The sequence below is a fragment of the Antrostomus carolinensis genome, unplaced genomic scaffold (genome assembly GCF_000700745.2).
Source record: "Antrostomus carolinensis isolate BGI_N321 unplaced genomic scaffold, ASM70074v2 scaffold32702, whole genome shotgun sequence".
Lineage (NCBI taxonomy): Eukaryota > Metazoa > Chordata > Aves > Caprimulgiformes > Caprimulgidae > Antrostomus > Antrostomus carolinensis.
Window position 1 is genome coordinate 1 of NW_010302218.1, and position 14959 is coordinate 14959.

The 14959-nt window shown below is 38.2% G+C and overlaps 1 protein-coding gene across 1 annotated transcript in view; it reads left to right on the top strand.

Moving 5' to 3' along the window:
- Window positions 1-708: 708 nt before the first annotated feature.
- Window positions 709-14959, top strand: part of TDRD1 (tudor domain containing 1) — a gene marked incomplete at its 5' end in the record, with an annotated part of 24462 nt that continues 10211 nt past the window's right edge. Inside the window, 14 exon segments of the mRNA XM_029083961.1 lie at window positions 709-827; window positions 2223-2293; window positions 2498-2645; window positions 3047-3152; window positions 4303-4363; window positions 5972-6076; window positions 6427-6609; window positions 7248-7394; window positions 8242-8413; window positions 9981-10099; window positions 10483-10624; window positions 11479-11586; window positions 13095-13265; window positions 14691-14939. Coding sequence (XP_028939794.1) covers window positions 709-827; window positions 2223-2293; window positions 2498-2645; window positions 3047-3152; window positions 4303-4363; window positions 5972-6076; window positions 6427-6609; window positions 7248-7394; window positions 8242-8413; window positions 9981-10099; window positions 10483-10624; window positions 11479-11586; window positions 13095-13265; window positions 14691-14939 — 1901 coding nt within the window.

The following is a 14959-nucleotide window of genomic DNA, read 5'->3' on the forward strand; positions in this document are numbered from 1 at the left end:
TGGGGATATTCCGTTTTATTCGGAGTTCATTCCAGTAGCACGTACTGACACTGCTCTGTTGCGGTTGTGAAAGCTCGTTTCTCGTCAGTTCATGTGGCCAAGGGCTGCTCTGCTTTATTTGCAAGTCCATTTTAATTTGGTTTCTCCTATGTAATATAACAAGAGAGTATTTTTATATTTAAAATAATTATATTGTCTGTTAGCATAGGGAAAGCAGGTGCCAGGAGCTCCTTTGGCAGGGCCCGGTGCTGTGGTTTCCCCGCAGGCTGTGGCTCTGCCTGCTCAGGAGCAAGTTGTTGTCCCAGGGCTTTGGGCCTTGGCCCTGGCTGCCTCCTTATCCTCGGGAGCCGATTAGAGCAGCTTGTGCATCACTGGAGGGGTGATTTGTATGAACTAGAGCAAAAGCTCCTCAAGAGAGATGGGTCTGTTGTGAGTCCAGTGAGCTTGAAGTGCAGCTTCTCCTCAGTGCTCTCTCATAACGAACTTGTCATTTTTTGTTTATTTATTTATTTTTAGTCGGGAGTGTTCATTGTTGAGATCTTTAATGCAGAAAGCATTTTGCTCTTTACTGTACAAATTAAAGAAACAGCAAGAGCATTAGCCTTCCAGAATTGATGCTTAAATATAACGTCAGAACATGACTTAAAAATAGCTAATATTTAATTTGTGTGCCTGCCTGAATTAATTTTTATATCCATGCTTTTGTAGTTACCTGGCCCACAGCCATCTTCGGTCATACAGCCAGCTTTCATCATACAGCCAGTTCTCATCATACTCTGACGTGAATGTTTACATGATGGCAGAACCGCTTCACATGGAGGGCAAAGGTAATAAAGTTGTAGCTGGAGGTTGAAACAGTAGAATTGCAAGTGCCAGCCTCCCTCTTGTAAAACTCAGTTTTGAGGCTGAATTTATGAAATATCTAACACAAATCAGTATTCTGTCAACAAATGATAGAGAGGCTTTTTTTTGCCAAGTGTAGAAACAGCACACAAAGTTTTAACTGCAGCACAAGTGCAACGTAATGGAGACTTTGTCCAAAACTTAACAAAGGTATCTTGACTTTGTTCTTCTGTAATTGTGTATATGCTTGATCATTGATAAACATCACGAGATTGAGTATAGCTTATAAATATAGCTAACTACTAATTATCCAAACTTGTGTGGGCTGGAATGTCTTATATAATTGAAAAAAACAGGATAATTGGAGTACTGGGGAATTTGGCACAGATACGTGCAGTGGGAGTTGGAGTCCATTCAGCAATGTTTTTTGTCTTCATCAGTGCCTGAGTACTGTCTGATCCCTGTTCTCTTTTACTCCAAATGGTGAGGAAGAAAAGACTATTCAGAGATAGCTTGGTATGAAGCCATCTTGGGTCTGGACTGTTCATTAAATTTGATTTCATGTTAGGCAAGACTTATAGTTGAAGCAAAGTTTACAAGATTAACTTGCTTCAGGGTGGGGAAAAAAGGCCACATAAGCTTTGTGTTGGCTCAGTGGAGAACTTGGGCTGATAAGCCTGACAGACTGGAGCAAGCTCAGAATAGCATTTGTACTCTACAACTTAAACAATTTTTTGGTAGGTAAATGAGTTGTTCACTTATAAAACATAGTTCCTAGTGTATTGGTATGCAGGCTTAGCTGAATGTTTGCCTTGTAAGAGTTGTTTGATAATAAACTCACTGGAAGAGAGTCACAAGACTTATAAGGCAGTCATTGGAAAGTCAAAATATCTTGTTTCACAGTATTTTGTTTCTGAATACTTGCTGATGTGGTAGAACTATGCATAAGTATGAACTTAACATAGACCACATGTTCAACAGTACTGAAAGAAACTTGTACTGTTTCAGCTGCTGTAAAATTGCCTGTTCTGAATTTCTGCCCTGTAGATACTGGAAATTCTGTAATTTTTTGTTCCTGGTGAACAATTTTATTTGAAACAAATTTATGGATAGAGGACTTATGTTGAGTGATAAGCTCAAAGCAGTGAAACTGTTGCTTTAATGATAATACTGATGGTAGTTCTGAATAGAAGTGGTATCAGAGTAATAACAAGAAGTGATTTCCAGAGCATGTCATGGTCCTAGCATCTCCATTTGCTCAAACATGCCAGCAGAATAGTAGGAGTAGATAAGAGCCTTGTGACTCCTGCAAATATTCCATAATATAGGCATGCATTAGTGTTGTTAATCAGACCCTTTGCAAAATCTTCTGCTTCTAGAAAGTTCCGTGGAAGGCATAACTGATAGAGGGAGCTTGGTGTTGACAGCTGCAGCTGACAAAGGAAATACCGTGAGTTATTGCACTTTATAATGGCCCCAGATATTCTGAGCATTTCTAGATAGCAGAGATAATAAGCATGTATTGCTCTTTCTACAACTTTGAAATATTGATTTTTTTTTTTTTTTTGTCATTACATATTGGTAAGGTGGAATATTTCTACCCTAATGGGCAGTGTTTTTCTGGTAAGGATTACCTAAACTTTTTCTTCCACAGGTGTCGCGTTCTGATTTGATTCATGAGAAGCCAAAGAAATTGCAATATTCCTCGGCAAATATTTTCTCTATTGGCTATGATAAGAGTCTCTTTAGTTCATTATTATCACCCCCTCAAATGAAGACTTGCCATCACTGTGGTCTGATTGGTGAGTGCCTGTTGTCCTGTGGTCTGTGATGCATAATAAATTTATCAGTGAAATCAGATCAGAAGGTTTGCTTAGAAATGTTTTGAAATGGATGTATCTCTCAGGTGGAAGTATAGTGGCCATTCAGAACATAGTTGGAGTTACAGAACTGATAAACAGAAGGGAGCATCTTCTTAATGAAAAATTGGGGTTTTTTTCCTTCTTAAATATAGAAAGAATTTGGGACATTTGGAGTAGTAATGTCTGGTAGCTCTATGTGAATACAAATACCTGTTTGTATGTGCGTAGAACTGTAGGGGAACCATCTCATAAAGCAGTTATCCCATAATACATGAAGTCTGTATCTTAACAGCTGTTGTCTCTTCTGATAGAGATGTTTCTCTCTGACTTTTTTTTTTAAGGATCCCTCAGATGTTCACAGTGTAAGCAAATTTGCTATTGCTCTGTAGATTGTCAGAAGAAAGATTGGCCAGCTCATAGTGTTGTATGTGAGCCAGTTAAACAGAAGTAAGTTTGTTAGAAGTTCTGCCAAATAATCTTTACAGAAATACAATATCCCTCCCAATACAACTTAACTGCCCATGTAAAGGCACTGTTACAGTAAAATATGTCGCTTATTCTTGGGCTAGCGCTGCGTTATCTCAGACTTGTCAGAAAACTCAGCTCTGCTGCTTTAGGGGGTTGATTTGAAGGACACTGTTGGAGTTCTTCAGGTGTTCTGCAGTCTGACTTAAAGCAAAAGCATTGTTTTTACTTGCATTGGCACTGTGTGAGCATGCACTAAGAAAACCAGCTTATCACGTGACTTTGTTATTGCTGTTGATGAGGCGGGGAAGGGACAAGGAATGAGGCTGTGCTTTTCAGCAGCGGCATGGATTGCATTTGACAGTCTCTGAAGAGGGACCCTTCGAATTTAACTGCAGCTTCAGTGAGCTTCGTGGTTATTTTATCTTTGATGAACACAGCTGCAATTAGAAGTTGTCTCAGCCAGGCCATTCTCTAGTTGCTCATTACTGCTTTTTGACATGCTAGTTCAGATGCTCAAGAGATCGCTCCCTAATCTGTTTCAATTAAAGGAAGTACCATTAGGTTATGACACAGTACAAATTGACTGGCTGGCTTTGGGACAGTTGAGGGGAGTGATCTGAGCATTTAAGCTGACAATCTCTAGCAAGCAGCAACGATCACAGTTTAGTGAATCTGCAGCCAGGTGTCCATAATCAAAGTTTACAAGATATTTTTATTTTGCACAAATTTTGCTACAGTGACTGGGTGAGGTGGACATGGAGACAGTCTGGCATATGTGTTACCTGGATGTTACTTCTGTATTCAACTGAAATAGCAACACTGCTTTTTTGCAGTTTTGGAGTTTTTCTAGTTTGCTTGGGATTACAGTGTTAGCAGAACTCTACAACATTTTCCATTTTAATCAAAACTAATTTCGTTTTTGTTGACAGCATCAAGAAAAACACACCAAGTGTTGTATGCCAGGGCACTAACAAATTTACCATTCTACTTTTTCTTGGAGGAGGAATAAGTGTTGACAAAAACCACATACTATAAACACAGCCTTTTTGTTTTATTTGCAAGTAGGTGTTATGAATGCTACTTGTCTGTCTTTGGTTCTTCAAAATTAACCTTTTTTTTTAAATTACAGTGTAAGTAATAACAATGGAGGCAAGTTACCTGCTAAAACTGAGAACAGAGTTTATCTTAAGGTACTGAATACAATTTGCAGTGTGTCTTGAATGGATTTGCTGTGAAGTAGTTGCACTGTGCTTAACTTAATATTATCATCTACTCCTTTTAGAAAGATCAGTGCTTCAAATCAAAAGTTACTGGGAGAGGCATTAAAAAATGTTACTTCTAGAGCTCTTAGCAACACTATCAGACAACTTGGTTTTTATTTGAAAAAACATTTGTGGAAAAGTTAAAAATCAAGACACGTATGGTGTTGCTGAAGAAATATTTTAGGAAAGACACGGATGTAGCCTGTCCAGTTTGGAAAAATTCTTCTGTCTTCTTGTTTTCTGTGTAGATCACGAACTGATGCTTAGAGCCTTGTAAATTATTTGAGAAATACATTTAATGTAGTATCTTATAGTAACAGATGCGGATAAGCTTTTGTTTCTTTGCTGTAGCAGGAATTAAACATGACACAGTTCTCTTTTGAAGTGTTTTGAAACCTCTCTTGATCTTACTTTCAGCTAAACATTTCCTGTAGTCTTCCTGTAAACTCTTCTGCAGGAGATCATTTTGCTGTTTACATGGTTTCTTGGGATGATATTTATGAAGGGGAGTAAACGTGCATGCCTCCATCTAGCCTCCTGTTTGCACTGTACAAGAAAACTCCTTTGTCATACATCTCTTTGAAGCAGCTCATTCATCTGTTTAACTTTTTGAAGGAATTCAAAAGGAGTTTTCATTTTGGGTCATGAGACTTCTGTTAGTTCATCCTGAAAACTTTCTGCTGTTCGTACTTGTGAGGTGTTTTAGTGAAGCCAATCAGCTGATAGCGAGGGACCTTTATATCAAGAGGCCATACAGTATGAAGAAACAATTTGTCGCAAATGTATTTTGAAATAACAGAAGCTTTTATTTTTCCCTGGTTTATCTGAATCTTGAGCAAGTTCTGCAGAAGAAAGAGAGTTTATATTGCACATTGAACAATCTCTAATGTGTTTTGCTATGGTACTGTGAGATGTGTTTTTATGGAAAACCTTCTAGAAGGATCTTCGTTGTAAGCAAACAATTAATTTGTCAGTTGTAACAGTAATCGTGGTCATCACACATTGTCTGCAGTATGTTGGTCCAAATGTAAGAGAGGTTTTCCCTAACAATGCATATCAGATTATTTTTCTAATGTTTTTTGGATGTCACAGACACAGATGGTATGCATTGGGTAAGTTACACTAAATGTTTAGACTTCTTAAATATGGATGTCCGCAGTTAAAGCAGTAGCTGTAATCTACTCTGTGGTGTTAGGGCTACGAGGAAGCAGGTGAAATTCAATTCCTCTCACTTACGAGGGCATCACAAGCAGGAAATCTAGCTGAGTTGTCCTGTAAAACGGGTGTGAAAGGAAGAGGTGAATGTGTGAGGCTTCAGCACTTGTTTTTCATTGTCTCTTCAGTATATCTCTTTGATAATGTTTTAAGTTATTTTCAAGAGTAGCACAAAGTCTGTAAGACTTCTTGTTGAAAGTCAACAACAGGACTCTTTACATGCTTCTTGAAATGATAAAAAGTTATTTTTTTGTTTGTTGCTACAAGGAGCTACAGCTAAACAACTCCAGTTTGAACATAACTCGTAGCTGTTTTAAATAGGGTAATTCAGCCTCTGTGGATTCCCTTGAGACAGAAGAGCACATCAAGAAAATAAAGCTTTCAGATCTCCAGCCTCTAGGGATCAAAAGAGCTACAGAAGTACAGGTACTTTTACTTTGGAAGAATCCTACAATGCTTTGTCAGGTTGCAGTTGAAACTTTATTCAGCGTATATAGCTATGTGTCAACTCAGCTCTTTGTCTCATTTTGTGCACATGTAAAATTCTCTCTCTCTCTTTTAAGAAAGATGAGTAAATGCAAGTGGGGCTGGAAGGGAGAAAGTGAGGGAGATGATTTCTGTGAAAGTTCCCTGCAGTTAATTACTGCTAGATTCAGAACAAAAGAACATACTCAAATACAGAGTGAAATGCATTTATTGAAGTGAGCACTGGTCCTGAATAATATACAGTGGGTTGTTCTTGCATAATTATAATCCACTATGACTTTTTTCTTTAGGGTACAGTAACAGAGTTCAGGAGTCCAAATGAATTTTATATACAGATGAGTTCTCCAGAAGTCTTAGACCAGATCACTAAACTTTCTGTGAAACTGCAGGACTGTTACGCTAACACAGTCCCTCAAAAGGAATATATTGCTGTCAAAGGGGAAGTTTGTGTTGCAAGGTGTTCTTTGGATCAGGTAACATCTGATTGTCCATAAAATAACCATTCTGTGTTGAGCTCATAATGTTTTGCGTGTTCTGCTTTTATGTCTCTACCAGTGAAGGATACTCATTAGAGCTCAGTTTATTGTTGTGGAATTGTGGTAGTAACTAACTTTATAACATCTTGAACTCAAATTTAAGGTATTGATTTCCCCCCCAAAAAAATTTACTTCTGTGTGTTTATGTGCTCGAGCCCTATAGATGCTCTTTGTCATGCTGTTGCTTGTAGGCTGTGCATGTTAGCAGATTTACTGTAGTTAGAACAGTTTGCAATATGACTCTGCTTGTTTAAGGAAGTTAATCTTACTTCATTTCTTACCTGACTTTTCTGGTTTCATTTCTACAGCCACATCTAGTTTCTGTTTCCCTTCCCTCCCCTTTTTTATATTTCTTCCCCTTTTGCTCCTCCATTTTTAGCAGATTCTTGATTTGCTGTACGATAGCCACCATCCATAGGAGTAGAATTTTATCTTCACAGCAGTCAACAGTACAGTCAGTTGTGTTTATTTGAGTTGCTTCAGAATTGGTCAGTGCCTTTGTTGATAAACAAACCTGATGAAGTAAAGCAAAATAGATTGTGTTCTTACTAACATTATCGTTTATTCCTACACAGACTTGGAATAGAGCACTGGTAAAAGATGTGGATATATTGCAGAAGAAAGCACAAGTATTCTATATAGATTATGGAAATGAAGAAAATATTCCACTCTCCTGGATTAAAGCTCTGCACAAAGATGTTGAACTGTTGTTTCCTCCATGTGTGAGTTCTATTTTCCTAACAGTAGCTGAGATACTTTAAATTAATATCTCAGAAAGGAGTGTAACTCATGTCTCAGTGTAGCTGTCATTATCACAGTGTTCTGTGTTCAGTGAGAGTGATGCATAAAAGCTGCTATACTACACTAAGGTTTACCTGAAATGTTCCATAGCTATTCTGTAGGAGTGAGAAAGGCTGCCTGGCTTTTTTTCTTCCTAGTCCCAGAATTCTTGGGTTCTGAGCCCTTAAAAAGCCCTGCAGGGCAGTTAGGTCCACCTGTCGCTTATACCCTAGAGGACAGCAGAGGAAACATTCTGCCTGCGTGTTCTAATCTTGTCTTACACAGGAGTGAAAAATTGGTTGTAGTTTGGGCAAACTTTGTTTGGAGTAAAGAAAGACAGCTGTTGGTCTGAGTTCATTGCCATGCTCTGTGAATGTTGGAATTCTAACTGCTGTTGGAATAGTCTTTCGTAGCTTGTTCATGTGACTTTCTGCTGGGTCCATAAAAGATTTTGAGAGCTGTTAGAATCTTGGTGTAAAACCATCGGTGTCTGCTGAGGGCAGGTTAGGACATGCACCTGTGGTCAGATGTGATGTGTGATACAACCATGCCTTTCATAAGACAGCATAAATAGTGGGAGAATCAGAGGAAATGTAGTTTACAGTTTGAACTTAATTTCCTAATTCTTAACTTTCTTGTTAAGTAGTTAAATTTATAGCACTTCAAATTCAATAGCAGCTTTAACTTTTTTGTAAAAGATGATATTTCTGAGGGCCTTAATTTTAGTCACTTTTTCTACAGGGTGAACAACCCCCTGTCCCTTCTTGTTCTAATTGTAATTCTTTCCAGGCCATTAAGTGTTCCTTTGCTAATTATGATCCAAAAGAAAAAGGGTGGAATGAGGACATGGCCAGCTTGTCCTCCCAGCTCATGGGAAAGCACTGTTCAGTAACTGTTGTTGACGTATTACAGGAGGAAATGATGCCGAGTTTTGCTGTAGATGTTGTTCTTCCAGATTTTGGTAAGTACTTAGTAGTGTGGGGAAAAACAAACCAACACAATTGATAAGTCTTCTGTGTTTACTTTCCCTCTCCCCACCCCTGCCCAGTACTTTAAAAGAAGACAGTCTTTCTTGTGCTGTCTACATTTTTGTCATTCTCCCAGCCTGCCCCTTGATTTTTTTATTTTTCAATTGTTTCTTTTATTTCACCTTTCCATATAGAAGTCATTTTAAAATGTCTATACCTCAAACATCTTGTTACGCTCAATAACCTTAAATTTTAGTAAGGTTACTTTTCCTGTAGAATTGTAATAAATTCACTGTTTTCTGGATTAGCTTGTTTATTTTTCCATTTTAATAGATGGGTGCATATTTGGGACCATGTTCTTTTTATCTCATGCATTTTTAACACTTTTAAAATGATAGTGTCAGTTTCTAGTTCCACTAAGGATTTTACCAGCTCTTGTTGTATTTCATACATGTTCACTAAGAAAGTATCCCAAAGAAGGTACAACCAGTAGATATTGTTGTATCTACTTGGAGAACTCTAAGCAGGTTTATATTTCTAACTCTGCAAGCCTCAGTGGATAGTGACAAGCAGAGCACCTGACTTTTGAGGGATCTCAATTCCGATTTTCAGTTGAGCTGAGGGGACAGCTTTGGTTGTGGAACCAGATCAGTACAGAGAAGGTGTGTCTGTTGCCATTATTTGGAGGGCTGTTTTGTTTGAGTTTTTTTCTGGCTGCAGGGCAAGAACAATGTAGCTCTAAGAGCGTAGTCTTTACATTGATACATGGCCTACAGAAACTCAGAAGGAAATGATGGCTGATCCTCTTGGCTTGCTAAAATCCCTGATGATCAGGAAGCTTATTTCCATGTCCTAGTCTCTACAGTCTATAAAATGATGGTTCACCTTAGTCCTGAGTAAATTCAACTAATTCAACTAGTTGTGCTGGGCATGTTTCACGTTTGGTTGCTTCACAGCACACTAATGGCAAAGCAATGTAACTTGCCAGCCTCTTGGAGAGAAAATCACAAAAATCTCACTGCATTCCTGAAACATTGCGAGCATCTGTTCCACAGCCTTACAGTCAACTTAAACATCTGTATTCAGGTTTTCAATCAAACAGAATTACATTGAAAGCTGGGAATACTGCTTCATGAATCTGAAATTGAACGTATAATAGCTTAGAAACTCAAGATTTCTTTGTAGGTCTTGGTAAATCATTGCATACTTAGTGTTGTAAATATGGAGGTAAGTTGTGAATCCTTGTGTGAAAAGCTGTAATCAGGTTTTCAGCCAAGAGTTTTTAGTGACTACGAGTAAATGTTGATTGTTACTGCTTTGTTCATTTTATTTAGATGAACAGTTGGAGATGTGAATATCTTGAGAAGACTAAAGTAGTTGTGTTACTATGAAACTACTTTTATTTTGCATTTTAAGCATACTAAGTGCTCAACAAGTAAGTAGAACATGCTCACCTTGTGATAGGGATATAGGTCAGGCTCAGAAGGTGGTTCTGAAATGAAATTGAATTATTACTATCTTGTACAGTAAATAGCTTTGTTTCTTACATCTGTGTTTTAGGAGACTGCCTAGATAAAGTACCTTTAGAAATGAAGTCTGATTTAACTCCAGGAATTAATGCCAAAGGAGCAGACTCTCCAGGAGGTAAGCAAGCAAATCAAACTTTTTAGTAAGAGAAAGTAAAAACTTGGGGAATTCTAGATCCTCCAGTGCTGCATGATATTCTGGCTGTTCTGTTCACTAGTGTCACCTCCTACTTAAAAACATCGGCTAGCAGAGCTTCCTTCAGTTCACTAGTGACAGGAGCTCCTACGCTTTTTAATAGTATGAAGTAATTGTTCTTAGTGATGATAATGTGAGCATTAATTTAATGGATAATATGACAGGAGCCTTCAAAGTCCAAAGACTCAGCAAAAAGAATAAACTGCTTCAGCTTATTTAAATATTGTAGTTTAATTTTGCATAGTTTTTAACTCTCTGAACCCTGGCTGGTGAGGTTGCACATTTCAAAGTCATCTAGCTTTTGATCTGTAACCTCTTTTCTTTTTACTCTTTTCTTCTTAAAATACCTGAAGGCGAAGAATTTCACTGTACTAATTCAGTTGCAAAGTGTATCTCCGTACGTGTTGGAGATGCATTTTCTGGTGTGGTTTCCTGCATTCAAAATCCAGAAGACTTTTTCTGTCAGCAGATACACGGTGCCCGTAAGTGAAGCGTTGAAAACGGGGTATAAGATACCCAGTATGGCATTTTTGTCTTCAGTAGAGAGTGGCTGGAGGGAGGTGTTGCTGGTCCTGCAGTTTGACCTGAAGTCAAATTCTTGACTTGAAGTCAAAGTCTTGCAATTTGACCTGGGCTGCATCAAGAGAAGCGTGGCCAGCAGGTCGAGGGAGGTGATTCTGCCCCTCTACTCCGCTCTCGTAAGGCCCCACCTTTCCTTTTTTTCCTTTCCTTTTTTTCCTTTCCTTTTTTTCCTTTCCTTTTTTTCCTTTCCTTTTTTTCCTTTCCTTTTTTTCCTTTCCTTTTTTTCCTTTCCTTTTTTTTCCCACCTCTTCCCCCCCAACTAAAAGTGGCTTTTGCAGCTGAATGTGGTCGGGTATGTCTCCTACAGCGCATTTCTCTTCTGTGTACTTGTGCAGCCTTTGAATTCTGGATAGGCTGACAGCACGGCGTGTCCTTCGGCAAGAAGTGACACTCATCATCTGCCTGTTGTTTGAAGAGCTGTCTCCCTTGGTTTCTTTCTAGCCTGCCTCCACTAGCTTAGTTTCAATTCCTACCAGCTTCAGTTTTGTTCCTGTGTTGAACAAGTCTGTGACTGGCTTTCCCTGTCCATTCTCTTTACCACTGTGATTCCTCAGAGCCACGTGAGGACTCTCTTTGATCTTACCCATTGAAAAGTCCTGGTGTCATCACTGTTTTGGTATCATGTTAAACATTATGTGAAATGATCTCCATTACACTACAAGATGTTCTTCCAGACTTTGAACTTAAAATTTGTGTGATTTTGTAATAATTACAAGCTAGTGTATGTTCCAAAACTTACGTGTTTTAACATCAGGTCAACTTGCTGAGCTTCAAGTATCTCTTAATGAATATTGTGACAAATATCCCAGTAGTCCGTCTTTCCGTCCTGCTGCTGGAAGTGTGTGCTGTGCCCAGTTCACAGGTAAAAATGGAGTGAAAATATGGCTCATAATTTATGTTACTTCATTACAAAAAATAAACGCGTTTTATAATTATGTTTAGAGATCTTTCAGATAGAGTTTTTTATTTGTCTCTGTGGATAGCAGTTGGTAGTGATTTTTAAAAAACTACTGATAGCAAATGGTGACGTCTATAAAATACTAGTTTAAAAAAAGACCATAAAATGGTCCCTTCACTGAGCAAACTCTTAACACTGGGTTCATTTCTGTATAGAGGATCTTTCTGAGAGACCATGAAGAAATTTGGGTTTTTTATATGTTGGTGAGCACTTTTTCCTCTGGCTGGAATAAATACAGACTTGAAATTTTAGACTTCAGTAAACAGACAGAAGAAATGGGATTATATGAAACAATACTGCTTTGATAAACAACTTCTCAAAATGCTGTTTAGCCAAGACCTGGTAGTCCTGAATTGTACGTTCATAACTTAGTTTCCACCTGACAGTTATCACTGATGTCAAGTTTCTACAGGTCTCATGACAAAATTGAATCCTGCCTAAACATAGGCTAGTGTTCTGCATAAAGCAGTTTGGTGTGCTAGGAGCTGGTAAGTCTATATGAAAGAAATGCCTTTTATTTATTAGTATCTGTCCTGGTTTTGCTAGGATAGATAATTTTTAGAGTTAATTTTCTTTTTAGTAATTAGAATGGCTGTATTTTAGTTTGTGTTTCAGTTCTGAAGTCCTGTTTGCCTGAGTGCAGCAGGAGGAAGGTGAATCTCTGTTCTTCACAGATCATTCTTTTCATCAAGCTTTTAACAAGAAAAAAAACAAACCTCCAAACATTGCTGTTTTAATGCTGTTTTTCTGCTCAGATATGTTGCTGCTATATCTTCTTTATGTGACTGATAAACACTCCTGATCATTTTTCTTTCCGTTTCCTGTAGTTTTGATGCTTTGAATAAATGACTGAACAGATAGGCTGAAATAAGTGCTTTTTTGCACACTCAGAAAAAGCAAGTACTGCCAATAAGCTGTCTGGGTATTTGAATGAGCACTGATTTCAGGTGCCTGGCTTGAGAAAGCTATCAGTTTGGTACCTCAGATGTCTTGATAAACTTGAGTAAACTTGTATTTGTATTTCTCAAATATTTTGATGGAATTAAAATACTTAAATTGGATCTTCTATGTGGGCTTTGCATTGCATGTGACTGTGGTCGGCTGAGATGCTGTTTGTGTAATTGTACTGAACTGAAGCACTACATCAGATAATATTGTCAGTTCTTTGGTGCAATATATATTTGTGAGGGAGGGGGTCTTCATGAAAGGGATGAGTTTGCAACACTTGGCTTGTACAAGAAGTGATGGTGGTAGATGTTGCATCCATAAGGGTTTTGTGAAGGTTGGTGTGAACTGTAATGCTGCTGGTTTATGTTGAGATTGACCTATTTTTATATTGGTCTGCCCCAAAAGTCATTCTGTTCTCAGAACTTAAAAGAAAGTACAATGAACATCTGTGTGTTCCTTTCTAGAAGACAATCTTTGGTATCGTGCTGCTGTTCTGTCATATGTTTCTGAAGATACTGTTTTGGTGGCCTATATAGATTATGGCAATTCTGAAGTTCTTCCGCTGACGAGACTTCGTCCTATAATTCCAAGATTAGTGGACTTGCCAGCTCAAGCCATAAGATGTACCTTGGCAGGTATGAAATAAATGATGAGCTGTTTCAAACTGGGTAGAGGCAAAATAAGTGGGGTTAGGCAATGACCACATCTGTAGTATATTATATTGAAATATGAGGAAGGGTGGAGATAACAGTCAGCATTATTTCCAGAATTCTTCATCATTGTGGCATATCTAAGAAACATGGGAAATCTTTCCTCATGTACCCAGGGACCCGTAGTTGTATCTTTGGAAAACTGTTACATTAACATACTTGTTAGGTTCTCCATGTGTGTTTGTTCTAAGCCAAATTCAGTCACCTACTGGACTTGTGGAATTCTTCAGTCTGTTGTGGCTCCAACACTGCAGGCGAAGGTAGAATTTCATTTTATATGCTGAAGTTCAGAACTGTATCTGTCCCCCTACCCTGGGGCAAATCTAGTGAAACTACTGGTGACTGGTAGACTCCTCTCTGTAGGCTTGTGAAATGTGTCAGGTTGGAAAGGACTTTGGTGTTCATCCTTCTGCCTCAAGCCAGGATCATAATCTGTTGTTTTTGACGTACTTGTTTAACCTGCTGTTGGAAATTGTTTATTTTCTCTGTTCTCATCACTATGCAAGGTAGTCCACCCCTTTGCTTCAGAACCCTTCCTTAAGAATACTTGATGTCTGTGTTTCCTTTATAATACTTGCTATTTAACCTTTTCTCCTTTTTTTGTAAAGTTCAGAACAGCATTCTAGCTTCTTACTTGGAGGAAAACATAAAACAATGCTTCCTTTGCATGTAGAGATGGAACTGATGCATATGGAACATGACCTAAAGAGGTCTCTCTTCTGGGGCAAATCATGATGCCTATAGCTGCCAATGAGTGTTCTAGGACTAAGGAAGGTCCTACGCACAACATGGATGTAAAAGAAGTGATTAGTAAGATGTTTCCTGATTAGAGTCAAGGATTGCTGCTGCCTAAAATATGTCTTCCTGGAAGGCAACTTCTGCCAATCTGTTACCATAAAGCTCTGGTTATAACTTGCATTTTAGAAATGAATTTAGTAGCATAAAGATTAAACATTTAAGAAGAAGCAGCTTATAGTAGCAGACACATTGGCTGAGAGATGGTTAATGTTGTTCAAAACCGTGGGCTGTCTTCATGAGACCCAAAAGACTTGACGCTTCTTAGACATTCATACTAAGAAAGTATTAAATCTGAACTTATGCTTCTCTTTGTGTAATAGACTATGTGTCTGTGGTCTTTATCAGATTTTTATTAAATCCAAGTACTACGAAAGTTCAGAATAATCTAAATTACTGGGTTTGGAATCTTGTAACAAGCATGAGGAGTGGTGGTGAATTACTTGGTATATCTGCTGCTTAATCTATTGTTTTAAACAGTGGTGTTGTACCTTTCCATATATTGTTGAGGCTTGGACTGTACTCAGAACCTTTTCATACTATGTGACTTTTTAGGTGTAAAGACACCATTAGTACCCTGGACCTCAAAAACTATTTCTTTTATGAAACAACTGGTGGAAGACAAAATGTTCACAGTAAAAGTAGTGGATAAAAAGAGTTATAAATCTGTGGTGGAGCTTGTAGATGCATCAGTTACTCCAGTCATAAATATATCGAGCTATATCAGAGAGAAGGATGGTGCAGCTGAGGAACCAAGGATGGCCTTGCCAGCAATCAGAATGAATGATGTTAAGCAAGCAGATGGTGAGTATGAGCACGTCCTG